We start from the raw sequence: 27960 nt of genomic DNA, 5'->3' as shown, positions 1-27960 counted from the left end.
TCGATATGTTTGAACTATTACTATGTTTAAAATATTTTGAATTAGCTTTTATTTTTATATTTTTAGTTTTCATGTTAATTTTAGTTAAATGTTTTCTTTTTATGTGCTTGTTTAGCTTAAGTTTTCAACTAATATTTGTATTTTATTTCGGTTTTTATTTAATTAACATAAATGTCTTCGTTCATGATAACCCTGACTTGGTTACTTATTTAGGCTACTCCGAGGAAGCTCTGGGCCTTTGTAAAGATGCAATGCTTCATTAAAACACATTTCTATTTTCATACGTTTAATAGAAGAGACATTTTCTTTAATACAACACTAAAGGTTTCACTGATAAAAACCACTGGAAATAAAAAGACGAGACAAGTATTGAGAAATGCCTTTAATTTAGTCCAGCAGGTGGCGCTACTGATCAGTTTAAGTGAATTACTTTTTTTTTTTTTTACCAATTATAAACGCAGTAGTCTACAATTAGAACTTTAACTGACATTTTCACAGGACAAACTCACTTTTAAGAAAACAAGATTCAAGTAATTTTGCCTCAAATAAAATGTAGGGTGAATTCAGGGTGATTGGGACACTTTTTCCAAGTCATCTCAATGGCAAAAAGTGTCCCAATCACCTTGAGATATGAAATAGGTTTTAAACGGAACACAACAAAAATACTAAGAAACAGTGAACAAACTGTAAAATCTGTAATGAGTGTATTTCTCAACGTTATATTAGTTAACACATTAACTAAATGTAACTTTATTGGTTTACGAAAATAAATGTAAGAAATCAGGGCTAATTTTCACACTCCAATGTATATTTTTTAGTCGTTCTCTTTTTTTGTCCCCTTCCATATTAATTGGCTACAAAACAATATCTGAAAGATTGAAAACATTTTCACCATTATTGTTCGGGGTAGACTGATCACAACCTGTAGGATTCTCACCAGTCAGAATAAAATGTTCTGTTACAAGCTAACCAGCAGACAGAAAGACAAGTGCTGTGACAAGACCATTCATAAAATCTCTATTGCTTCTGGAAATATAGCCTTTATTTGTAACCAGTATTTAATACAGCAATACGATTCAAGATAAAGCAAAATCAAAATGACAGAACATGTAAAGACCTCCAGCAGCGTGCACAAAAACCATAAACAAGAGATCAACCTAATCACATTCATTCACTTCACATCGACTTCTATATACAAACAATCTTATTCAGTCTCCATAAGTTACAGCTTTGATTTACAAGAGATCAGACAAAAAGAACATAGAAAAATGAAAATAATTATCAAATTTGCTTAACACAGAGTGGTGTTTTAAGCAAGTCCGAACCACCATTATTTATTTACATTCTATATCATATCTTGTTTCAATACAAGAAAAATACCAAGTAACCCTGTCTGGGTGCAGTTTGGTTTACCAAACACACTTAATTATTTGCTTTGTCAAATATTATCAATCATGCCCGCAAAACTCCCCACACACTGCAGAGATCATTGTGCCAAGAAGCAGAGCATGGCTTTATGAAGAGGAAAGTCTCCATGACTGTTGTAAACTATTGCAGTCACTAGGTGGCAACATAGCTGAAGATTAGACAAGAGAGCATCTGAATCTAGTGCTGAAAAACTTAAACTGCATGCAGAGTTTTTGAAAGGATGAAATACATTCAATGAAATATATACACCGATAAAATCAAATTTGCAAAGGGTGGTTGATTGACCAGAGAGATTACTTCATTATGTTGACTGGTTAACAAAGCACCTAAATCGAACTACAAATTAAGAGAGTCTAAAGAAGAACGAAAGAGTGTTAGAATGACCAAAAACTATATTGACTCTTACTTCTAAAAAGCATAACTGTTCTTTAAAACCGAGTATGTCACTTAAGAAAGAAACTCCATGGTGCCGAGAAACAAAGAGAGCAAGAGAGGACAATAACGCTCCTCCATTGTGTTCCCAGTCCTGTTCGTTCACTGCTCTTCAGACAGAGAGCACTCGGACAGCGAGCGTTCCCTCCTCTCACGTGTGGCCACGTAGTTCAGCAGGTCAATGGCTGTCACGACCCCGAACACCATTTGCCTCATCTTGGGGGATCCATCACTCATGTCTGTAAGACAGAAACTGCAATTCAGACTGAGGACACCATCCACTGCAATGACATCACAGTCTGTATTTACTGTACTTCATCTGCACGGGGTGCTGGGTTATTATTGTTAACTCAAACCTATAAAAAAATATGCATTTCATTTAATTTTGATCTTAAAAGTAAATGTTCAAATAACATTAAGGATAATGAATGCTGTACACAGTGTTGGCGAGTAACTAAATTACATAATCTAATTACAAAATAAATGTAACTGTAATCCATTAGTTACTGAGAAAAAATATGTAATTAAATGAGTTACTTATGAAAATGTTTACAAAGGGGTTACATCTGAATATTTTCTGTAAAAATCTAGGATATGTTGCATAATATTAATTTGTTGCTTTGCTCGTTTTTGATGTGCACGATGCCTCTTGCCATTTAAAGGCCATTTAGTAAAGCAATGCTATTTGTTTGAATTTGCAGAGCACCACATCAATTCACACTAGCTACGTTTCCATTCACCTATTTTTATGCGCATTTTGGGATATCGCGTCAAAAAATGCTGAATGGAAACGCCAAGATGTGCATAAAATCTAAAAATGTGCATTAAAAAAACCTATGCGCTCTTTTGAGTAGGATCAATTTTCTATCCGATATGAAAACATGCGCATAAACTACGATGGAAACGCATTTACCGAATAAATTCCTTTATGCGCATAAAGAAAATCATGTGACTTTCGCAATGTAACAGCATAACTGTACTAACCAGCGGAAAAATCTTGTTTGCAAAACATCTGAAATGCCTGTTTTGGTCTTTCAGAAGTCTGTTGTCAAAGATGCTCGGTATATTTCCCTCTTACACGACTGCGTTCCCAAACAGCAAATAATTTATTACATACGAAAATTATTATATATGGTGGCGTCTACTATGTTTCTTAGTGATTTTTTTAGCGGTAGTTTATCAGGAAGTGACGATTATGTTATCTTCGACTCACTGGATGGAAACGGTGCTTTAGTCGCAAATGTTTTATAGCTACTATAAAACTACTGTCGCTGAAAGCTTTGAGATACAACCTGACAGAGTTGCCACCATGACAAGTGAAAAAATTTGTTCCAGTGCTGGAAATGAGAAAGGCAGTCAAATGTAATCAGTTACATTACTTTAATAAAGTAATTGAAATAGTTATACTACTTTTTAAATAGGGTACCTTGTAATCTGTAACCTATTACATTTCCAAAGTAACCTTCCCAACACTGGCTGTACTGTACAAGTATTGTTCATTGATAGTTCATTTAAACTAATGTAATTAGCTAATTTTAACAAAATTAACCTTAAAAAGTAAACAGTATTGGGCGGTAACTCACTTAGAAGTAACGAGATTTATGTAATCAGATTATTTTTCTCAAGTAACGCATTACTTAAAATTTACAACACAATATCCGAGTTACTTTTTCAAACAAGTAATGCAAGTTACTTTGCTTCCCCATTTATTGGCAGACACCTCTCCTGTATAGCCTGGCTCCGCCCTCCTACGTACTTCCGCTCAATTTTCATTTTCCTTCAGTACTCCGTCTGGGATTACGGTACATTCTCTGGTTTTCTCAGATCAAATTTTAACCGGTCCAATCAGCGAACAGAGGGAGTGGCTCAGAACGATGACGTTGATGTGGTGCGCTAGTTTGAGATGACATGCGTCACGACCAAACATTATCGATTGGTTATGGCAGATCCAGAGTGGCTCTGGGCAGATCCAATAGTTTTAAACTTCAACAAGGAAGTTAACGCTTGTCAATGGAGAGTGGCCAGACTCTCTGTACAAATGAAATGTACGAGAGTCTGGTAAGACCAGGCTATCTCCATTTTCCATGTTGAGAGAAATTGGGAGTAACGTGTGCGCTGTGTTAACATGATGCTTATTGTAGTTCTAGACTAAAGAGAGCATGCATTAACTCATCTCACTTGCACAAAAAACAAAGACTCAGCATTCCTCAAACCAGGAATAATTAAATGTTACTTTATGCATTTCATTTACTTAATTAAACAACTTCTTTGCTGATGACCTTCAAAGATCCAATTCAACCATGCGAATAAGCATGATTTTAGATAAACATCACATTTATCTTCCTGTGTCCTATAATTCTGTAATCCAGAATGGCAGCATAGCTGAAAGCTTAGTTTGAGCAGCACCCTATACTGTACAGACGTTAATTTGCATTTCCTTCAGCCTGAGGCTAATTCATTTCACTTTTGATGTGAAAACAGTTTCTTTTTTCAGGGAGTGACTATACTTTTAAAAGTAACTTTCCCCCAACGCTGATTGTAAAGTGCATAGTATATCAATGAAGCTACAATAACACTATTGATTATTTTTTATTTACAATAATGTTAGGAAAGCTACACTATATTTGCCAAAAGTATTGGGACACCCCCCCAAATCATTGAATTCAGGTGGTCCAATCACTTCCAAGGCAAAGTGGAAGCAATTGGGGACAACAGCAACCCAGCCATGAAGTGGTAGGCCACGTAAAAATCACAGAGCGGGGTCAGCGCAAAGTCAAACTTTCTGCAGAGTCAATAACTACAGACCTCCAAACTTTGTGTGGCCTTCAGATAAGCGCAAGAACAGTGTGTAGAGAGCTTCATGGAATGGGTTTCCACGGCCGAGCAGCTGCATCCAAGCCTTACATCAAGTGCAAAGCAACGGATGCAGTGTTGTAAAGCACACCGCCACTGGATTCTATAGAGCAGTGGAGACATGATCTCTGGAGTGACGAATCACGCTTCTCTGTCTGGCAATCCAATGGACGTGCCTGGGCTTGGCGGTTGCCAGGACAACGATACTTGCCTGACTGCATTGTGCCAGGTGAAAGTTTGGTGGAGGGGGGATTATGGTGTGGGGTTGTTTTTCAGGGGTTGGGCTTGGCCCCTTAGTTCCAATGAAAGGAACTCTTAATGCTTGAGCATACCAAGACATTTTTCAGGCCAATTTAATGCTCCCAACTTTATGGGAACAGTTTGGGAATGGCCCCTTCCTGTTCAAACATGACTGCGCACCAGTGAACAAAGCAAGATCCATAAAGATATGAGCGAGTTTGGTGTGGAGGAACTTGACTGGCCTGCACAGAGTCCTGACCTTAACCCGATAGAACACCTTTTTTGATGAACTGGAGCAGAGACTGCGAGCCAGGCCTTCTCGCCCAACATCAGTGCCTGACCTCACAAATGCTCTTCTAGAAGAATGGTTAAATTCCCATGAACACACTCCTAAACCTTGTGGAAAGCCTTCCCAGAAGAGTTGAAGCTGTTGTAGCTGCAAAGGGTGGGGCAAGTCCATATTAAACCCTACGGATTAAGAATGGGATGTCATTAAAGTTCAGGTGCATGTAAAGGCAGACGTCCCAAAACTTTTGGTAATATAGTGTATAAAAGCAGCCCTTTATTATGTAATGTTAGTTAACCTTAGCTAGAAAAAGGAAAGTTCACAGTGGTGTTATTATAGCACTTGGCTGAGTATATGCCACTGCAGGTGTAATGTCCCTCAACCGGTACACAATGTAGCAATGTGCAAACAGAGCGATCCTCAGATCAGGAAAACACGTGTCCTGTATCAGGAATTGGTGCTGTATTGCATTAAGCTCTATGAATAAGTCTGTTGTTCCTGAATAGTGCAGCGTTTTGTATGGAAAGACTTTGTACATTTTGTACAATACCTGTTAATTCGGTCATGTGATGTAGATGCTTGTCTACAACGCTTATGTGAGAATGTTTTACATTCACCAACGGTTTTGATTAAGGACCCAAACTTTACATTGTACATCAAGTGGTGACCCGATACATTACTAAACATAACCTGTAGTATCGAAGCAAGTCTGGGTCACATTTGGTTTGAGGGCATTCTGGCATCTGTATAATTTGGCAACTTCTACCAAGTGAAGGGTGAAGGGTGATTTGATTGTGTAAAGCAGTTGATTTTTTGGGAATAGTGTTAATACCCTGGTTTCACAGGTAATTATTGGCTAGCGATTCTATTTTATCATTCATGATTTGTTTTGTTTTTACCAGAGAACACAAATCACAATGATTAACAGGTTAAGACTGAAAAAAAAAAAAAGATATTAGATCAACAACAACAAATGCATGTATGGGGAAACCTTTGATTTAAATAAACTCCAAATATTCACAACTATTTAAAAGTTTGGGGATTTTTTACTTTTTTGTTCAAGGCTGTATATATTTGATAAAAAACACAGTACAAATAGTAATATTGTGAAATATTATTAATTTAAAATAACTTCTCTATTTGAATTTATTTTAAAATGCAGTTTATTCTTGCGATGACAAAGCTGAATTGTCAGCATCATTACTTAAGTCTTCATTGTCACATGATCCTTCAGAAAACATTCTGATATGCAGATTTTACACTCTACAAACATTAAATATTATCAGTGTTAAAACAGTACATTTTAAATATAAATCGATTATATTATAAATTACATTATAAATGTCTTTACTGTCACTTTTGATCAATGTAATGTGTCCTCGAATGTACACACACACGAACCCCAAACTTTTGTATAGTAATATTCGTGACTAAAAATAAGAAAATGGAGTTAGTGAAAAGGTAAAAACAGTTAAAGAACTTGACTTACACTGAATCTGTTCATGCACAACAAGGGCGAAATGGTCCGTCTCCAGGATGCGTGAGAGTTTGCCCAGGTTATCAGTTAGGCGCACCTACAGGAAGAGAGACAAGTTGACTATTGAGAGATCACATTACCTCTGTCAGTACTGGGTGTGCTGATATTTCACTCTGACACATACAATGAACATTATTATTCAGCTATTATTTGCTTCTTCATCCAAGTCAACAATCATATAATTAGATCCAACCCGCATTTAGAGCGAGGAAAAAAACAACAACACCACATGCACTTATAAGGATTTCCGATGTCTCAAGGTTTGTTTGAACAAATTGTGTGAATACTTTTTCTTGAACCTTCTGTTGTGTGTACAGAATGACAGAAAGGTCTGTGTGTGTGTGCGCGTGCCCACCTGTTTAAACTGTTTGTAGAGAACTTTGTTTATGGGATCAGATGGCCTAACCTTCCCAGCCAGGACAGACGAGAGCATGTTCCCCAATGTGACCATGCCCAGAATCTGCCTACAGGGAGAAAACCAGACACCAGACTGAGCCACACCTTCCTTCGCTTACCATCTGTTTGATCATTTTAATATTTTGGGCAATGACATGACACTCTTTTTTTGTCCAGATCTATTAAGCCACAATCTAGACGTCAGCACTGTACATTTTGGGTGTCTCCCTTGTCCGAAACACTTGGAGACCCTACTAATGAGCCGATGATATAAATCAGGGAGACTTTCCAAAATGAGCAATGTCGGGGGGTACACAAATGGCCAGGATATCAGAATGTATGAAGCTATTCAAAATAACAAAAAAAAAAACGGAGTATCTATTTACACCAGTTGCAAAGAGCCCGCCTTGTTGGCAGAGGTTATTTACTCTAACTCTGCCCACTGACATCTGGTTGAGCCAGACAAAGTTACGGAAGAGCTGGTTTGATGCAAATCGACCCAAGTTCGAATCCGCCTTTTGCCGAACTTGCTCTACTCCCTTTACCCATCACATATCATATTGGAAAGGCATTTATTTTCAATAAAAATAAATAAAATCATCGAAAAGTGGAAATATATGCTTTTTCACTTGGGAGTAAATAGAATCTAGTTCATCTATCGCAATTATTTGTAATCATTTTAGAAAAATATTTGTATATAAAATAATAAGTACTATTAATATATAATTAGTGCATGCACACATACACAAACTATTCCTGATGGGGCAAAAAAGGGCGTTCAACGGTCTGGAAAACATAATAAAAGAGAAAAAAAAAAAAAGTTACAATACAAACAAAGTTACATGAACAATCATTAACTAAAATTAAACGTCGTTTAAAAAAGTAGTTTGTGTTACTATTGTGCGTCAACATCAGTAACTTAAATATCAGATATTTTGGCAAGGTTAGTTCAAAGTTTCCAGCCGTCAAACGGTAAAACTGATTTGTAAAATATTTCCCTCTATATTTCTAAGAGCGCATCACATAAAAAATTTTTTTTTTAAAAAGTGAAATCCATCAAAAACTCTCATCGTCTCAGACATCCTTGCATCGTTTTTAACACAGAACATAATAGGTTCAGTTGAAAAATTTATATAATGGCATTAAACAAACAGTAATTTACACTGCATTGATTTGAGTGATTAGCACTGTGATTCTTCTTGAGGCCATGAGACTAAAATCTTAAAAGGATTGACAAACTGGCCACATTTTGGGTGAACTAGTTTCTGATTGAATGACCTACCCAGCTTCGTCTACCACAGGTGCTTGGTCAAAGGCCTTCTCTTTCAGGATCTGAATGGTCTTCTTGATGGACACTAAAGGCAGCACAGTCAGGGGGGCGGAGAGTCGGAGCTCCTGTAGAGTCAGATTCCACCACCTACCGAGAGATGAGGGCAGGGTGGACGGGGAAAGATAGTAAAAGCTCATAAGAGGACACACAGACAGAGTAATCTGGGGGAGTGAACATGCCTCCACATATAGAAGCATAACTGTAGCAGTAATGCAGCCTAGTATAATAGCAGACACAGAGAGAGACTATATTTGCATCTGTGTGTAAATAACAGGCGTGCTTCCAAAGACAACATGCGTACGTGTGTATGTGTATACACTCACCATGTCTTCTTGACAACAAGATCCTCCTCACTCAGGAAGCCCTTTTCACACATCCACTTGTCACTAAGAAATTTAGACCTAATGGGGAGAACAAAGCATTTAGGCCAAGCCTAAGCGTGTAATATATAGTCTATGGCATATACATTTTTTTTTTACATAATCTGGAATATAGTTATGCAAACCAGCTTCAAAAGCATGGTACATTGTCGTCACATGGTTTATGTTCACATTATCAAGTGGAGTTTCTGTTTACGGAGTTCTGTGGAATGATGAGTGCACTGTATCATGGGAAACATTTGTGCTCCACTATTTTTGAGGTTGAGAGGTTGTCTGGCTATCACCAGACCAAGCTCAATTTAAGATTGAACATTGGTCTGGGGAGTCTGCTAGGTATTTTCTACTGCACAAGAGGAGTGATAAACGAGCATAATTCAAATGACTCCACACACAATTGGATAGTCCTTCAACCAATCAGACCACAAGAGCCGTGATCAACGGGCATCGGCCCATCGCTTCTCTATCCGTCATTGTGTTAAACCTGCCAATAGCGCGCCAGATGGTTAAGCCAGTCTGCGATTGATTTCCACAAAAGTGTGACAGAAGCAGGATAAATTAATGTACAGTAGGGCTGCACAATTAATTGAATTTATAATCGTGATTACAATTACGGATGCCACAATTATGTAATCGTTCAATAAAATGTAATCGCAATTACAAAAAAAAAAAGTACACTTATATTATTCTGTGTACTTAATTATTGGTACACAGAATAATATAAGTGTACCCCCCCCCCCATTGTTTTTATTTTTAGTTTAACATTATAATACCATTCATATTTTTTATTTTTTATTTAAAGAAACCAAACCAATGCATATTTGACTTTTGAGGCTTAACGCTATAGAATAATCGTAATTAATACAATTGCAATTACAATTTTAAGGGAATAATCAACAATTATGATTTGTCATAATGCAGCCCAAATGTACAGGTTTTCAGCCTGAGCTGCAGGGCGAAATCAAATCGCCGGCAGATCAGGCTAGGTTTACCCAGTCTAGTTGAGAGGGGGATTTCTAATAAAAATTGCAACTGTGATTTAAAATGTGATATAAGAAAAAATACCTCCACATTTGATGTGATTGTTGTAGGCCCAAAATCTTGCGATTCCATAAATAAATAAATAAATAAATAAATAAATAAATAAATAAAGTTATGGCTACTGTTACTAATTGAAAAAAACAAATGAACAAACAAAAATAAAACGTATTGTAAGGGGGGGGGGATCCTTTATTCTGTTGACAGCAGTCGTTTTAGAAGTGCTAATTTCAATTTTGGGAAGATGGTTGGTGCACATTGCATGTAATTATAAGTGACTCAAACTTATATCAGATACAGAGATGAGTTAATGTAGAGCAGCAATTACTGTAAACAGTTGCTCTGACACTCTTAATTTACACTTAATTTACATGCAAGCAGCTTGTGATCCACACAGCTCAAAAACCCAGCATATATTATATTTATTTAATGAAGTCATGAACTGAGAATTCAAATTTCCCTTAAAACATACAGGATATTTGTATAGTATAACAACATCTTAATTAATTAATTAATTTAATTAATAATAATTAGTTACATTTATATAGCGCTTTTCTAGGCACTCAAAGCGCTTTACATATAGAAGGGGGAATCTCCTCAACCACCACCAATGTGCAGCATCCACCTGGATGATGCGACGGCAGCCATATTGCGCCAGAACGCCCACCACACACCAGCTGATTGGTGGAGAGGAGACAGAGTGATGAAGCCAATCTGTATATAGGGATGATTAGGAGGCCATGATGGAGAGGGGCCAATGGGCAAATTTGACATCTTAACTGTCAAAAGATCAAAACTGAACTTCCTTGTTGTTCAAAACTTCCATGATTTTTCCTCCTTAAACAGTATTGATGTAGTTAGCTACTTTTAGTGCAGCTAACTGACTAATTTAACCACTACCTTAAGATTAGTTTAGTAGACAAGACTAAATAAAATCATCAATGCATTTTGGGAAGCTTCAGCTTCAAAGCAGATTCTCGAATCTGGTAGAACGGTGGCATACAATTCCCAACATACCGGCTGTCTATGTTCAAGTCTAAAACATCACAATAGTATTGTTGTTGCTTAATCTACCAGGCAACACAAAACACACATTCACACCACAGCTAAGCACACTAAAATGCTGGGAACACTGAAACCTACATGTAGTTGCGGATGGAGTCAGGAAGGATCACCACACAACGCTGGCCTTCCTTCAGCTCTTTGGCTACATGCACTGCTGCAGCCATGGCTGTGCCTGAACTACCGCCTACAAAGAGTGATAGAAAACAGACTTTAGAATGATACACACTTAAATTTCACACTGGCAGATTTCACAAGAGAGATAAATTATGAGTCACATACCGCACAGAAGACCTTCCTCTCTGATGAGCATACGAGACATGGAAAAGGACTCTTCATCATTGGACTTGTACCAACTATCCACCACCTGAGAAACAGAAAATGTGGTTTTAAAAAAAAAAAACTGCATGGATTTTATCTAGCATGGGTTGTAATGAAGTGTGACATCAAACATCCACGGTTTGCTATTTTCATTTAGAGAAATTATAAAATACACAGTATCATGACCATGGTGCAGACTGCAAATAAAAACTGGCAAACACTTACGAAAGTCAACAGAAGGGTTCCTAACGTTTCTACATTCTCACAGTGTAAAAAGGGGTGTGACATCCATGTACTTCAAGATTTAAATATCTGGAAAAAATGTAAATATCTGTGCATCTTTTCTGTGTGGTTTGTGCCACTATATATGGCATATATTTGCAATAATTTTGCTTTAAAATTATCCATATTGGTCTAGGTCAGATGGCAACCACTGAAAAAGCATTACAATTTTAGGAGATGACGAATGGTCATTTGCCATCAGTAAACATCAAATGTAATTTCAACTGCATCAAAACCTACTGTGCAGAGGCGGACAGTAGTTAAGTATTTTTACATTCTACTTAAGAACATATTTCAAGTATATGTATATTCTTTGGGAAACTTTTACTTCACTACATTCCAAAGCATAATGTCGTACTTTTTACTGCACTACATTTCATAAATTAAAGGTTGTTTTTTTTACCTTTAATACTTAATTACATAAAAAAATGAAGTACTTTCTTACTTGTCCTTAAGCAAAACTTTGAATTACTTTTACTTGAGTAAAAGTATACAGTACAACATTTTTAATGTAAATAAGTATTACATTAAATTCAATATGAAACGTAGTGAAGTAAAAATTATAATATTATGTTTTGGAATGTTGTGAAGTAAAAGTTTTCCAAAGAAGAACACTGATAAAGTACATATACTTGAAAAATAAAATTACTTGGAAAGTAAAAACACTTCATTACTGTCCGCCTCTGCTTCTGTGCAAATACACACTTACAGATCTGTCCAGAACAGTGGGGATGAAGTCATATCCGATGCCCTCCACCTCATATTGAGTCTTATCAGTCTTATTCAGCTCCTCCGGCTCAGCAAGGATGGAGCCCTCAGGATCGACCCCAACAATCTGAGGAACAAAGACATTAACACATGAAAAGGCTGTGTAAAAAAGGTGTTTATATAAATATAAATGCAAATAAGGGTCTCTCCAAAGTAATACAATTATTCTGTAATGACTATGATTTGTGAAATAAAAGCTTACTTAAATTAAAAAAAAAAAAGAATACTTTAAGGACTATAAACTGAAGAAAAACACATTCATGAACCGATCGGAGTCTCACTTTGATATTGGGGCATTTTTCCTTCAGTTTGCGGGCGATGCCAGTGATGGTGCCACCAGTGCCAGCTCCAGCCACCAGCATGTCTATTTTACCTATAGAAACACAAAAACTTGGCTAATTATGTAATTATAACTGTTAATTATAAAAACTTCCTTGTGTGTAATTTAGGTGATTGTATACAAATATAATTGTAACCTTTAATATTTTAGTGTAGTACCAACTGATTCATAGTCAGAGACATAGTTTACAGCATTATGTTTTTTCCTTGAGAAAATCTGCCATGTACTGTAACTGATTTATATCCAAATTAATCGAAATTGAATCAAAAGCTTGAGAATCAAAATTGAATAAAATCATGACATTTGTGTCAATACCCAGCCCTACTAAATTTAAATAATTGTAAGACTTGAGGCTTCGTGGAAGTTTGTTGAGCCCCCCTGGTTGAGAACCACTGGTAAAGTATGAGCTTTTTCATAAAAATAATCCAAATGACTGAAGTGAGAGGTGAATGTTTAATTTGAAAAAATCCACAATGTTGCTTCTGCACAAATTCTGCAGTTACCGTCACACTGCACCAGAATCTCCTCTGCAGTGGTGTCATAGTGGGCCAGGGGGTTGCTGGGATTACGGTACTGGTCCAGAATGTGAGCATTAGGAATCTCATTCTTCAAACGCCAAGCCACACCCACATGAGATTCCGGAGAGTCAAAACGAGCAGAGGTAGGGGTACGAACAATATCTGCACCCAGAGCGCGGAGCACGTCCACCTGGGAGCATGTAAGGACACGCAACACATGACTATGCAAACACACATTTCACACACACTACAGATATCGACAAAATCCTTCAGATTTACACCCACACCATATTTATCTTGATAACTTCACCTTTTCCATGCTCATCTTTTCAGGCATGACAATGATGCAGCGATAACCTTTTACTGCTGCTGCCAGGGCAAGTCCAATACCTGAAAAAACAATTACATTTAGAAGACACTTATCCAAACCGACTTATAAAAGAGGTTTACAACAAGCGAGTAAACTTAAGGAAGCAAAACACGAGAAGTGCTAGCAATACCAAGTGTCAAACATTGTCCAGAAAAGTACAAAATAGAAAAAGAAATGCATAAGAAAGTGTTTTTTGTATTAATTAGTCTGCATCACTATTTAAGATAAACAATCTTCGCTAGTTCATTGACTAGTAAGTGTAAAAGATGTTGAATAATAGACTATTTGAACAGTCATTCTTTGAGTTTGGTGCCATACTAGCTGGCACATGACATGTTTAACTGGTCCTCCAGCATTCAGGTGTCTGGATTAAACTAAATGGAGCAGAGGCTCTTTCTCAATACGGCACGGTTAAAAACAATTAGTACTTACATTCAAGAAAAATTTTAAAATAAATGAAGTTAATAAGTATTATGGTATCAAATGGTGCACACACACACACCTGTGTTTCCTGATGTGGGTTCAATGATAGTGTCTCCTGGTTTAAGGATGCCGTCTTGCTCGGCATCCTCTACCATTCGCAGACTGATTCGGTCCTTCACGCTGCCGCCAGCATTGAAGAACTCGCATTTAGCCACTAGACAATGATAGAAAGACAAAAAAACAAAAAAAAAAACAGTTAGTAAACAATCTTTTCCATTTAGGTATGTTGCAATTACAAAGTATTAACCAAACCTACTGGCAATACCTTTGTATTTTCATCCAGATTGCACTATTTATTCTATACCTGTGTCTATACAGCAAATACACGGTGGACTTAAAATCTATGGAAGCCATTTTCTGTCCAACCTGAACCCCCACACCATTCCAACCACACACAGCCACACATGCAAATGTGAAATATGCACCAACCTCGATACAATTAGTCAGCTAATTCTACATCTGTAATGCCAAAGCCTGTCAGCTCAACTGGCCAAAGGGTAATCTTGTTCACATGAAATTGCTAGACATATTGAATCCCCATTATAAAGCTCATTAAAACATTTAGAAATCAAAAGGCTTTGACTTCCACACAATAGCACTTTCAAACAACGTTCATTAAACTAAAGAGGGGCTTAACTACAGCCCAGCGGCACTTTTGACCCAAACGGCTAAACTTGCTCACCTTTCACAAAAGAAAACAATGACTGCAGCCATTTTGTGAGCCTGGTTTTGTCAAAGCATGCATTGAGTTTCGGTTTAGGTCCTTGAGTACATTCTGACAGAATGCGTCTGTTCCAAACCAAAAGCAAAAATACAATGCAACAACCTGGCCATGTGAGGTATGCATCTGCTGCAAACCCAATGAATTACTAAGGAGTATTTTGAAGGCCTTTTTTTAATCTTTAAATGATTTTATCTGAGGATGAGAAATTGTACTTCCCAGGAGATTGGTTTTAATCAGGGCGTAGACGAGACAATGGAATGCTGTTCTAAAGAGATTTGGGAGGTATTCCAGAAAGCAGGTTAAGCGACTTACCCAGGTATTTTTCCACAACTCTGATTCCAATACACTGTAAACCCGAATGCTCAAAATAATTAATTGGTTTGAGTTGGGTAAACTTAAATTAAACAAATTAGTTCGGTCAAATTAACTTTTCTGAGTATTTTGAACTTTCCTTTTCTTTTGAGTTCATAAAACTGAAACATTTTAAGTAATGCAAATGTTTAAAGGGTTAGTTCACCCAAAAATGAAAATTTCTGTCATTAATTACTCCCCCTCATGTCATTCCAAACACGTAAGGCCTTCATTCATCAATCAAACGCTGCACTGTTTACAATGGAAACCGCAAAGGAGACTGGCACAGGCTAGACCGAAATTGTTGTATGATGTTATTTTTGTCAGTTTTTACGCACAAAAAGTATTCTCGTCGCTTCATAAAATTAAGGTTGAACCACTGGAGTCACATGGACTATTTTTACAATGTTTTAAATACCTAGCAGTCTAAGGATTTCATCAAAAATATCTTAATTTGTGTTCCGAAGATGAATGAAGGTCTTACGGGTTTGGAACAATATGAGGGTGAGTAATTAATGACAGAGTTTTCATTTTTTGGTGAAGTAACCCTTTAATTGTTTTGAGTTCTATGAATTCAATTTAGAATTCATAGAGTTTCTTTTAATTTAGACAAACTTAAATAAAACTCAAACTGGGTTGGGATTTCTATTACCCAGCATGCTTTGCCATGACACTCGAAAAGGGAGAGTAAATGCTCAAATTAAGCGTTATATAAATGTTATTTGTGCAAGATTAATGTTAAATGGGATATTTAGTGGTGTTTAATGTTTTGCTATGCTAATTTATGCTGTTATGTGGCATTTCTTGGGAGTTATCATGGTGACGAGTGGAGCATGAGCTTAGTTTGAGAACAGATATACAGCATGTTAAATGTTCTATACTGTTGTACTCCGACATAGCATAGCAATTGCTGAATATCAAAGCATTGTGTTACTAATTAGCAAGTTAGCATTTACTGAATTAGGTGGCTAAAGCTAACCAAGTTTTGGTTACATGATAATTTTAAGTTAAATGTATATTAATTGACTTATTCAAATATTTCAAGTTAAGGGCAATTAAATGTACAAAATAAAAATCTGTCAGTTCTGCTTACTAAAACTTTTTGGGGTTTACAAAACTTTTAGGGTATGCAAGTAGCCACAACAATGGTCATAGCCTTATGTTCCAGGGTTAGTTTACTTCGGGTAAACATCAGGTATTTGGTGCATACATCAGTACATCACCTTGATGATGAAGTTCCAGTAGGTGTGAAAATATAGATTACACACAATATTGTATTATAGCGTTATAGAATTTATAAAAAAAAAATAATCAAAGACAGAATTAAAGAACAATCAGCCATTCTTTATCAATTTTTATCATCATTTCATTGATGACGCCTGCATTCGAAGCTCTGTTGACAATGTCTCCCTCTGTTCATTGGATGAGCATAAACTCTTCAAACTCTGGGCTGACTGAAATAACTCCAGGCCACATTTCTGGAACCGATATACCACCATTAAGAAAGGTTTGGGTTCATTTGAACTAAGAGTTCAAAGTTTTTGTGAAGGTTAACACCGTTTTATGGAATACCTCGCCGATACACTTTCATGAGTAAAGATCCTAGGAAACTCTATAGCCGCCTTTCCACCGCGGGAACTTTCCCCAGGAACTAGGGACTTTAGGGTGGTACTCGGTGTGTTTCGACCGCAGGAACCAGGGTCTAAATGAAGTTCTGGGTAAAGATTTCCCCCTCAAAACGGCCCTGCTTGCGAGGTAGTACTTTTTCAAAGTTCAGGAACTTTCGGGGGTGGGACTTGGGCGCTGAACATGCTGGTTGGTAGAGTTCACGCAGCATTTTATTTCAACCTAAAAGTCTGTTGAGGTGCACGCAGTAAGAGTTGTTTGCTATTCAAATCAACAATGGAGTTTAAAAAATACAACCGATGGACCGACGACGAGGTTCAGGCTTTATTATGTTTATCCAGTGGGCTCTGGAAAGTCGCGCACAGTCCTACGTCACCGGACTAATCTTCACAGTACTTTGGACCGCTATGGAAATGCAGACAGCAGCAGGTCTGGGGGGAAAAAGAGTTCCTGGGAAAAAACTTCCTGGGACAAATTGTTCCGGGTAATTTCGGTGGAAAGAGGCTTAAGGCTGCATCCAAAAATCACATACTCTCAGAGTAAGTACTTCTTTTATGACCAACAAAAAGTACATTCTATATAGTATGAATGTGTGAAGCATGGATTTACTACATTAGTCGTGTCATGTGATGTGTACAATGTCAGTTGCATTGCTTCGCTGCCATTCACAACTTCCCGTGGTCTCATGGGATGGTAAAGTGTCCAATAGATTCATACTTCAGTAGGCAAAAAGTAACCAATTACTTCTGCCAAGATTTTGTTTCATGAAAACTGTCAGACATACTGACATTCACATACAGTTTTTCATCTACTATGTATTAGGGAAGTATGCATATTCAGATGCAGCTTATTTCTAAAAATAGATGCGTTAAATAAGTGCATGTGATTTGAGTAAATACATAGTTAATTCAAGCATTTTGAGTGCATGGACCCATGACTCAGTACAGTACGGTCAGTCCAGGAACATTCGCTTCTTCACGTCCTCGCTCAGCTGAGAAGAGCGAAACCTAACACCTGCATTCCTCATTCCACACAGCCCCTTACTTCCCAACCCAGTCACACGTGCCGACACATGCACTTTACAGGCTGTCCTTAAATGATCATGTGATCTTTTGTGTCTCATAGGACACAGCAGGAAACACAAAAAAAAGAGTGCTGCTCACTAAAATGAAACCAGGTGTGAAGACACATCCTCTGCCCCCATATTTTACAGATACTCACAAAGCTCACACTTGAGGCCAAAAGCATTGGGAATCTTGTTCATGCGGACCAGTGGGGTCTCTCCAATCTTGCTTAAGATGTTGGGGAGGATACTGGGTGTCACTGTCCTGTGAGAAAAAGGGAGCATGTTATGCAGTTACACATGCACTACCACAAAACACACATTATGGTAAACGTCAACCATAAAAGAACCACAACAGAACTGACTGTATCACTGTGACTCTGCAGACTGTGATATTGGTTTAAGAGTATTTTTAAGGAGTGGTCATTCAGGGTAACATTTCTAGTCGAGTCATTCTTCCTGAAAGAACACTGTTGTTAAACAGGAGTTACCTCCATGGTCATGAATGTTCATGACACTGTGTAGTAAAAAGGCAGACATTTTAACACCAGGGGAAGGAGATTTAAACATATAGATGGTAATAGTCATGTCTCTCCTAAAGTTAGAAAATAATCCTTACCAATATTTAACAAAAAAATGTGAATGAAAGAAGAAAATGAGAATTGAACTCAATGTATTGCATGTTTCTGTCATGTTTTCACTCATAAATGAAACCATTGTATTTTCCTTTCCGAGTTAAAACAACAATACTGTCTAGAACAATCACACTCACAGATTTTGTAGGAAAGCAAATAAAATATGCATGCATAGGACAGTTTAAAGATTTTTTTCAGTCTGACCCATCCTTTTAGGTCTAAATGATTTAGGAAAAACTTTGCAAGGGCCAACTGAAATCGGTTTCAGAAATAATGCTTAACATAAAAAAAAGAAAATATATTATAGGTGAAAGGTTGGATTCTGAAATCCACTGCCACTTCAATATACCCATGTATATATCCGAATTAAAATCATAATCAAAGCCTTAATCAATATTTTTCCTCCTATATTATTATAATGATTTTTAATAATTCTTTCCAGTTATGATGTTGCTTAATCAAGAGAACCACGGATTGTTTGTTTCTTCCTTTATGTTTTCTAAAGTTTGTATTTTGTCTCTGAGTGGTGACTGAGGGTCTGTCCTAGGGATGTGTGATGTGTCGCTAATAGGGGTGTAACGGTACACGTATTCGTACCGAACAGTTTCGGTACAGGGCTTTCGGGTCGGTGCACGCGTGTTTCCGAATGCAATCTTTAACAGTTAACAGTCAGCTTGTTTTAAGGGCGGAACACCCTTCAATCAGAGTTCCCACACGAACATATTAAGTATTCAGTCCATTTGATCACGAAATTCAAACGATAAATGGCGTTTTGACACTCTTTAATGTGGCGTGACTGATCACAGTTCAAGAGGCCGCGCGACTGTGAACGCGATCGATCATCTCTTCCTATAGAATAAACATGAATGAACATCTGAAGGTATGTTGTTGAGGATACATTACAACTTACTGTCATGTATGTGGTGTAATCGCTCAATCAGTGTTGTTTCAACGGCAGAAAGACTTCAATATAACTTCTTAATGTCATGTAGAGTCACATTTACCTCAGGAGTCATTCAGTGTCCACAGAATTGTATTCACTAGAGAAATCAACTCTTTCACTAAATATATGCTCTATATTAGCCGTTATATTCATTATATTCTAGGGGTGTAACGATTCGTTTTAACAACGATTCGATTCGTATCACGATTTGAGGTTGTCGATACGATTCAAGGACGAGTTTGGTTCATTTAGAACGATACGATCCGAAACGATTCAGTGACCTGAAATCGATTCAGTAACTTTTTAGCCAAAAATTGTGTGACTGAAATAAATATCTGGATACTGGTCAGTGCAGGTGAAGTTTCCAAGATTCCTGTTGTTTCTTGTAAGGGAATCAGGTATCAATTAATTATGGATATAAACAAACAAGTAAACAACAATTAATGGCAAATGCATTCAAATTTTATTTGAATAAAGTGCAACCAACAGTTTAGGTTGAATTAAAAGGAAGTTAACCTTTTCTGCTCTCATTTTCAATATTCAATACATTTTCAATAAAAGCACAGTAAGTGCAACCAACATTTCAACAGTAGGTTAACCTGCTACTTCTGCTTTTGTTTTCCAACATAATAATATTACAATATTAATATCAAAAATAAAGTGCAACTAACTTCTCTTCAGGTTTAATTAATAGTAGGTGTACCTGTTACTTTTGCTGTTGTTTTTCAACATTAAAATAATACAAATACAATATTAATATCAAAAATAAAGTGCAACCAACATTTCTTCAGTTTGAATAAACTGGCTGAACCTGCTACTACTCTCAGTTTAATAAACAAACAATATTTAACAAAAGATAAAATGTAACCAACTACTCTTCAATGACTCTACATATTTCTTTTTCAAAAATATCAACATGATCTGACCGCAGAACACTTCTCTGTACGTTCACTATGTCGCCAGCTGTACTAAAAACTCGCTCTGCTGGCACACTGGTCCCAGGAATGCACAGGTAACATTTAGCAAGGGTTGAAAGTACAGGTAAAACGTTACTAACTTAGCTCTTTCTCCTGGTGACTTGATAATTTCTCGCTGGTTGGCTTCTCCTCTGCCATCCGCCATGCTATATGTTTTGTTTTCTTAGCGCTGCTGCTGGTGCGTGCGTTGCGATGATGTCATAGATAGGCAGACTGAATCGAGTAACGTTTAACGCCTTTATCATTAAAAGTGCTAAGAAAAAACATCCATTTAAAGTCTGACGTGCTTAAATCCAATGCGTTATTTCCTATGATCGATACAATCGATTGATTACCTTTTAAAACGATGTTAGATCGATATATGTCGTCCGGAAGGCCAACTTGCCGAGCACAGATCGATGTAGTTAGATCGTAGGAAAATAAATCGATACATCGATGTAGTAGATGAATCGTTACACCCCTATTATATTCTACTTAACTTGTTAGTGATGTCTTGATTATTTCATGCATGTTTAAATAAGCCTGTCATGAAAATGACAGACACTGTGTATAAATTATTATATATTTCAACAATGAATTGGAGAAAAAACTATTTCATAATTAGATTTAGAAGTTATTGCAAAAACTGCCTTATGTGAAGTTTACATGTTTGCGTCTATGTTATTTGAGTGTTGATTATTATATCTAAAAATAAATAGTAACTGAATTTAGGCTAATAGTTTGGGCTCTGTTGTTAACCTTTAATATTAATGTGCAAGTAAGGGCTCCCTAGTTTACAGCAATATCTTCAATTAACGTTTAGTTATAATTTAATTCATTTAAGGACAGACCCTTTCTCAGTAAATCACTGTTTTATAAATAAAAAGCAATTTTGTAAAACTGCTTTACCGAACCCGTACTTCAAAACCAAGGTATGTTCCGAACCGTCAGTATTGTGTACCATTACACCCCTAGTCGCCAAACACTTGATTTCAGTCATGTATTTGGATTTTGGAGGCATCACACACCCCTAACCTTACAGGAGTGCAGTAACAGTGCTTGCTCACTTAGCCCGGCTTCCAGAGATGAAATATGGATCGCTCTTTCGTTTTTATATAATATTGTATTCCTTTTCATATTTCCTTTTACTGAAACACTAAAGAATTTTATGAATATTGCCTGTACTATTGTCTGTACCTCTCACTGAGAGAAAGCACATGTTATCAGTATGTTTTGGGGAGCATTCTGGTTAGAGCTGGAACTCACCAACTCCAACCTTGGAGAGACTGTGTCTCTGTGTATGAGTGTAATATTGTGTGATACAGATCAGTATTGGAGGTGGATTACAGGCATCCTAAGAGATGGGTGGACTTGTTGTTCTGGGCAAGCTGACGCCTGCTCCAGATCTGGAAGGTCACTATGTACCTAATTCCGGGGTGAAAGCGTCAACAAGTGATCTATGGACACGTGAATCTGATTAACTGACACTGGGCCTCATTCATGAAACTTTCGTAAATATATGAGCAAATTCTGAGTAATTTGTGCGTAAAATGGACATTTACGAAAACTCTCCTCCAGATTCACAAACGCTTCGTATACCACAGATTTGGTAGTTACACGTGTATATTAATGAATTCCAAACATTCGTAAATATATTCATAATTAGTCAGGCCCATGAGTTACAACTGCAAATGACGTGGCCAGGAACGCTGTGGAATCTTCTGGACTTCTTTCTCAGGTTTGGCTCCAGTATATTGCAAAGAGACTAATTGCCATATGCCTAGCAATAAATATTAAATTATCATGTCTCCATCAAAGCATTTTAGCCAGCTAAAAACACCTGGTGCTCTTCTGAAAACGGCCAGCTGGTTGCGCTTGTAAGCGCTTTGCAAGAGCAGCATTTTTCTATCGGAGATACTTTGATTGCTATGAATATGATACAGAATATCCATGGCAGCAATGTGTTACTAGTAAAAAGTAGGGGTGTAACGGTACACGTATTTGTACCGAACCGTTTCGGTACAGGGCTTTCGGTTCGGTGCACGCGTGTCCCGAACGGTTTCCGAATGCATTCTTTAATAGTTAACAGTCGGCTTGTTTTAAGCGGGGAACACACTTCAATCTGAGTTCCCACACAAACATATGAAGTATTCAGTCCATTTGATCACGAAATTCAAACGATAAATGCTGTTTTGATGCTCTTTAATGTGGCGTGACTGATCACAGTTCAAGCGGCCGTGCCACACGCGTGGACGCGATCATCTGTGAATGCGATCGATCATCTCATCTAGTAAAGAATAAACATGAATGAACATCTGAAGGTGTGTTGAGGATACATTACAACTGACTGTCACGTATCATATGCGTTGTAATCGCTCAATCAGTTTTTCAACCACGGAAAGACCTCAATAACTGCTTGAAAACTAAACAATGTCATGTAGCATCACATTTACCTCAGGCAGTCATTCAGTGTCCACAGAATTGTATTCACTATAGAAATCAACTCTATGACCTATATTAGCCTATCATTATAACTGTTAATGATGTCTTGATTATTTCATGCATGTTTAAATAAACCTGTCATGAAAATGACAGACACTGTGTTTATAAATTATTATATTTCAACAACGAATTGGAGAAAAAACTATTTTATAATTAGATTTCGAAGTTATTGCAAAAATTGCCTTATGTGAAGTTTACATGTTTGCATACTAGTATGTTATTTGAGTGTTGATTATTATACGTTACCTAAAAATAAATAGCAACTCGATTTAGGCTAAAATGGTTTGGGCTCTGTTGTTAACCTTTAATATAAATGTGCAAGTAAGGGCTCCCTATATAGTTTACAGCAATATCTTCAATAAACTTTTAGTTATAATTTTATTCATTTAAGGACAGAGACTTTTTTTCCCAGTAAACCACTGTTTAATAAAAACAAAAAGCAATTTTGTAAAACTGCTGTACCGAACCGTGACTTCAAAACCAAGGTACGTACCAAACCGTCAGTTTTGTGTACCGTTACACCACTAGTAAAAAGCAGTATTAACTTCTCCATTATTGTTGTTCAGTCAGTGTACTGATTTTTGTACGGATGATTGGTTGGTGTAGTTTTTGTCCTGCCCTTCCTCCACTGTGATTGGACGGCCGGGTAAAAAGTGACAGTGACGAGCGCTGCATATTACCCACGTTGAACAGTAAAAAATAAATTAAAAAAAGACGGGGCAAATCAACTCTTGAAATATGATTATGGTACATCAAAATCCAATGTCCTCAGTTTGCCTAAATTAGAACACAGAACGTTCAAATGTTTTACGCACCATTTACACATGGTAGGGAGCAGGTGTACATTTCTTTCTTACCAACTTACATTTTGAAAATACGAACATTTTCGTGAATCTGGAAATTTTCATCAAAGCGGCTTTACGAACGATTTATACACATTCGTTCTGCTTGTGTTTCATGAATGGGGCCCAATGTGTGGAAATTTACCATGACTGTTCATTTTCTTTGAGCCAATCAGAATCATCTAATGATGGGGCTAGACCTTGAAAACAGTATAACTGTTGAGAAATTGTATGTACGATAGGCGGAGAGAGGGAGCGCGGCCTATGAAATCCTTGTGAGACTGAAGCTGGCTTCTGCTGATGAAACTATTCTTCAGTAAATTTCTCTTTAATTAATTGCACTCCTGACTCTTGGTCTTCATTTTTCACTACTGGTCATGGGTCCTAAACTGGTACCCCAACATAGGCCACATTTCCACTGTTTTTGACCCATTCAACATGACTATAAAATAATAAATAGCCTATAATTGTTTTGTGATTATTACTAAATAAAAACAATTAATAACAATAAGTATAATTGCCTCTTAATTTCTTCTTGCTTTACTTTGCCAGAAGTCAATGGTGAACTGTTTGGTTAGCGACATTCTTCAAAATATCTTCCTTTGTGTTCAAAGGAACAAAGAAATATATATCGTTTTGGAACAATTTGAATGTTCATTTTTGGGTAAACAGTCCCTTTAAAACCTCAACACTGACACATATGAATTCTGAGGAAAGTGTGTAACAGCTTTAAGGTGCTGCATTCTTACCGTTGGAAGTGGTTGTGCGGCGACTCGGTGTCTGGGTCACCAAGTTTCCAGGTGCATCTGCTGGGCAAATCTGGTCGAATCCATTTCCTCTCCATGGTGACCTCTGATCCATTCTCTGTGTGCTCTCCATTTGTACTCTTCACATGGTGACCATTTGATTCATTTACATGGGGTGTGCCATTCGCGTTTAACTTGTGCCCAGTATTTCCGTTTGAGATGGCATCGACTTTCAGCTTGCCATCCACGTTGATGCCAGTTTCTCCATTTGCAGCATTTGTGAGGACCTTGGCAGCATGTGGGCAGATGGGACCAGTCCCAACTGACTCTGAACTAGATGGTACTGATGGCATGGCTTACCTATGAGAGGAAACATTTTAAGTGGCATTCACCAGCAGGCTTTCCTTTGTACTTACTGTATTACAGTATCCAATCATCCAAAGAATGGTTATGCACATTTATTTTTTGAACAGAAAATTACACAACCCTTTGATCATAAACGTGGGTGCATCGCTCTAGATGTTCGTTATCATTGTCACTCATATTATGTTTAAATACTGGGTTCATGTCATCCAAGTGATTATGCAACACTGACAGATCACAACATGCCATATAAGAAGCCAAACCACTGTACAAGTTCCACGGAAGTCTCAAACGCCATCTAAAAGATAATATTTATGGTGCTTTGCTCACCAAAAATGTCAACTTTGTCTACATGAAGTAGTGCATCTCAATGTATGATAACACTGTTTTGCGTGCTTAAAGACAATCAGAGAACATATCACTCAGAATGTGTGCAAAAACACTCACTTCTTGATAACAATATCTATTAGATTAGGTCTATAAATCTCTATAGTCTCAACCGTCAAACATGAATACAAAACAACCACCCTTATTATTGCCTCAACTTCCTCCAGGTCAAAGCATGAATAAGCACGAAAACAAATGACCGACTGAGAGAAGGAGATGCATTGGAATCCAGGTGAAACTGTCGATTTTATCCCTGTGGAAAACTGCCACTAGCTTTGCATTCAGTTCCAACAGGAGCTGAAGATGTTTAGGGCTCTCTTCAGAACAGAACGGCTGTACTTTTTCATGTTCATAACCTCACGCGCTTGTAAATTTGCCAGGAAGTGACTCTTATGCAATGAACAGTAGAGTGATACAAAACACCAACAAAGCCTTTCAGCCAAAAGTGCACTTAGCATTACCAAAGAGAGAAAAACTTGACATCAGGGATGTTTTGACTGTAGCTTCTACTATCTGCATGCTATCTCTGCTCTCAATAGACAGCAATTAGTAACATAATCATGGAAGAGTCATCCATACTCTGAAATTAAGCTACTGTGAACCCAACACAGTGGAATAAGAAACTTCTGCCTAACACTGACAACTTTCAGGGAAGAGGTGTGGCTTTCTAGACATTACAAGATGATGCAAAGCCAGTTAGTCTGTACAGAGGGATCACTCCTACAAACCCTGTTTAGTCATGGTAGTTACTGTACACTGAACAACCCCGAAACAATGTCTAAGTGAAAAAGTTCAACCATATAAAAAAATAAAATAAAAATGTCCTCGATTATTTATTTTGGCAAATAACCAAAAATTCGATAAAGAAAAGAGTTGGCTCGCTCTCAAAAAGTCTCAGCTATTTGAGATCCTAATCGAGTTTTTTTTAATGTACATTTATATAACATCCTCTGGCATTTATAATATCAAACATTATAAAAAATAAATAAATAGCAAAGACTGGAATCGCCAGTTATCTGGCTTAAATGATAGTGAAAAGTGAATGGTTAATAAATCAATTAATTACTCAAAAGAATTGCAAATGGGTGCTCTCCACCATAGGTATGGAATATAAAACATGTATGAGCATCTTATTAATGTAAGAACATAGTAAAGTAAGATGACGCAATCGCGTGGCTACTGCATTCGTTGTGCTCGCGTTGATCGTGATGCTGACGCAGGGGGCGATTTCATCATGCTCGCGCCGCATTCTCATCACTGACGACATGCGGATGAAATGTGATCATTTGTATGTGGAAAACTCTCCTCTTCAGTGGAATACAAGCGATTAGGGTATGTTCCTCAGATACAAACATCACTGTGTATTAGTGTAGCCGATGATGACTTTAACGTGTCTTTGTCATTATCAAGAAAAGGTTGTTGTTGTTTTTTCAGGGCTTAACGACTAAAATACGAACAGGCATTTTTTTCACTCACCTGACTATCAGATAGAGACGAACTCGCGAGCCGGTGAGGTCCGATTACACTGATGACCTATCCTTATGTGAAATGAAGTCGGCTTGGCAGCAGCTCACATGCATTAAAGAGTCAAGCTGGCGTCCAATCGGGTACCAGCATACCTTGTTAGGGTAGAGCGCGGATTGGCTACGACGGGGGTGTCTGTTCTTTCTTCTAACCAATGGAACATCGACATTGAGTCGTGCCTTCGCCCACTGAATAGAGTTCTATGCTGTGAGCTCCAGCAAATGGATTGTGTTACTCAGGTGCACTTGACCGATTTATTTCTAACATAGTTAATTAACAATAACTTTTATTATACTAATTTAGGAATAAGTACAACAAAAAAAAAAAATCGTTATCGAGTCTGAAATACGCGTACCTTTTATATCTTCTCTTGCAATAATGACCGACCGATCTTTTCCGTTAAAATATCTTGTAGGTTTACGTAAAAGAAAATAGCTCATTACATTTTCCAAAAATAGCCCATTAAAACTATAGTCAACAATATAACATTATAAATGTTAAAATTATGTTTTCTATTAATCTTTTTCTATGTACAGATTAGCTAACATTACCTTCCTCTATTTTACATTGTCCCTCATCCAGCTCTGTCTCTGACCGATTTGTTGTTCTTGCAAATGTTTTAATTTTCATGCTTTTATTAAAGACTCCTGTGCTTCTAGCCATTTATCAGTGTTATGCTTATAAAATTAAGTAATACTAAAAATATTATTAATACTAATACTGAGGTCATTTTACTACAACTATACATAGTATGTATATATAAACATTTGTGAGTCTGTAGATTAGTTATGAAAACAGGGGGACATGGATGGACAGAATAATATAAAGTTGGAAAAATAGTTTTGCTGTGATGATCTTGGATCATTCAATTTCGTTATTAAATAATCAGAATCACGCATCCCATAGTGCTGTGCAATAAACCAGCTGCATAAACCCCAAGACAGACAGACATATAAAATCTAAAACTACAAGTCCTTAAATTAACTGAACTTGAAATTACCTGATACTATCTGTTATGTGGATATCACCATTTCCTGCCATTAAAATAGCTTTTGCAACATGCAACACTTCTTGAGATTACAGCACATTTGAGAACAGCTTGACCATTCTGCTAAACGAAAAAGTATTTAATCACTAGGTTAAGAAATCAAGAAACAATCACTAACAACTGCTTTCAATGTAAAAAATAATACAAGTGGAAACACTAAAATAACAGCATAGAATTACATAAAATGTG

At 37.1% G+C, this 27960-nt stretch overlaps 1 protein-coding gene across 3 annotated transcripts; it reads right to left on the bottom strand.

Moving 5' to 3' along the window:
* Nucleotides 1-368: 368 nt before the first annotated feature.
* LOC307129324 (cystathionine beta-synthase-like) lies at nucleotides 369-26876 on the bottom strand. 3 transcript variants are annotated; one of them, XM_079821638.1, is made up of 15 exons: nucleotides 26676-26876; nucleotides 24453-24809; nucleotides 17984-18090; nucleotides 14081-14215; nucleotides 13519-13598; nucleotides 13194-13398; nucleotides 12632-12723; nucleotides 12292-12417; nucleotides 11262-11346; nucleotides 11061-11166; nucleotides 8826-8903; nucleotides 8455-8589; nucleotides 7132-7240; nucleotides 6729-6813; nucleotides 369-2099 (listed from the first exon to the last, which is right to left on the bottom strand). In XM_079821638.1, the coding sequence occupies exons 2-15, from the start codon at nucleotides 24800-24802 to the stop codon at nucleotides 1963-1965; spliced, it is 1830 nt and encodes a 609-aa protein (XP_079677764.1). In that variant the 5' UTR covers nucleotides 24803-24809; nucleotides 26676-26876; the 3' UTR covers nucleotides 369-1962. The 3 variants fall into 3 exon arrangements, with proteins under 3 accessions (XP_079677764.1, XP_079677765.1, XP_079677766.1); XM_079821639.1 differs by lacking the exon at nucleotides 26676-26876 and adding an exon at nucleotides 25661-25860 and having other exon boundaries at nucleotides 451-2099; XM_079821640.1 differs by lacking the exon at nucleotides 26676-26876 and having other exon boundaries at nucleotides 451-2099; nucleotides 24453-24952.
* Nucleotides 26877-27960: the final 1084 nt, after the last annotated feature.

This window comes from Gobio gobio, assembly GCF_949357685.1.
Source record: "Gobio gobio genome assembly, chromosome: 7".
Classification (NCBI taxonomy): Eukaryota; Metazoa; Chordata; class Actinopteri; order Cypriniformes; family Gobionidae; genus Gobio; species Gobio gobio.
The sequence above is the reverse complement of the archived record's forward strand: the minus strand, read 5'-3'. Positions and strand labels throughout refer to the sequence as shown.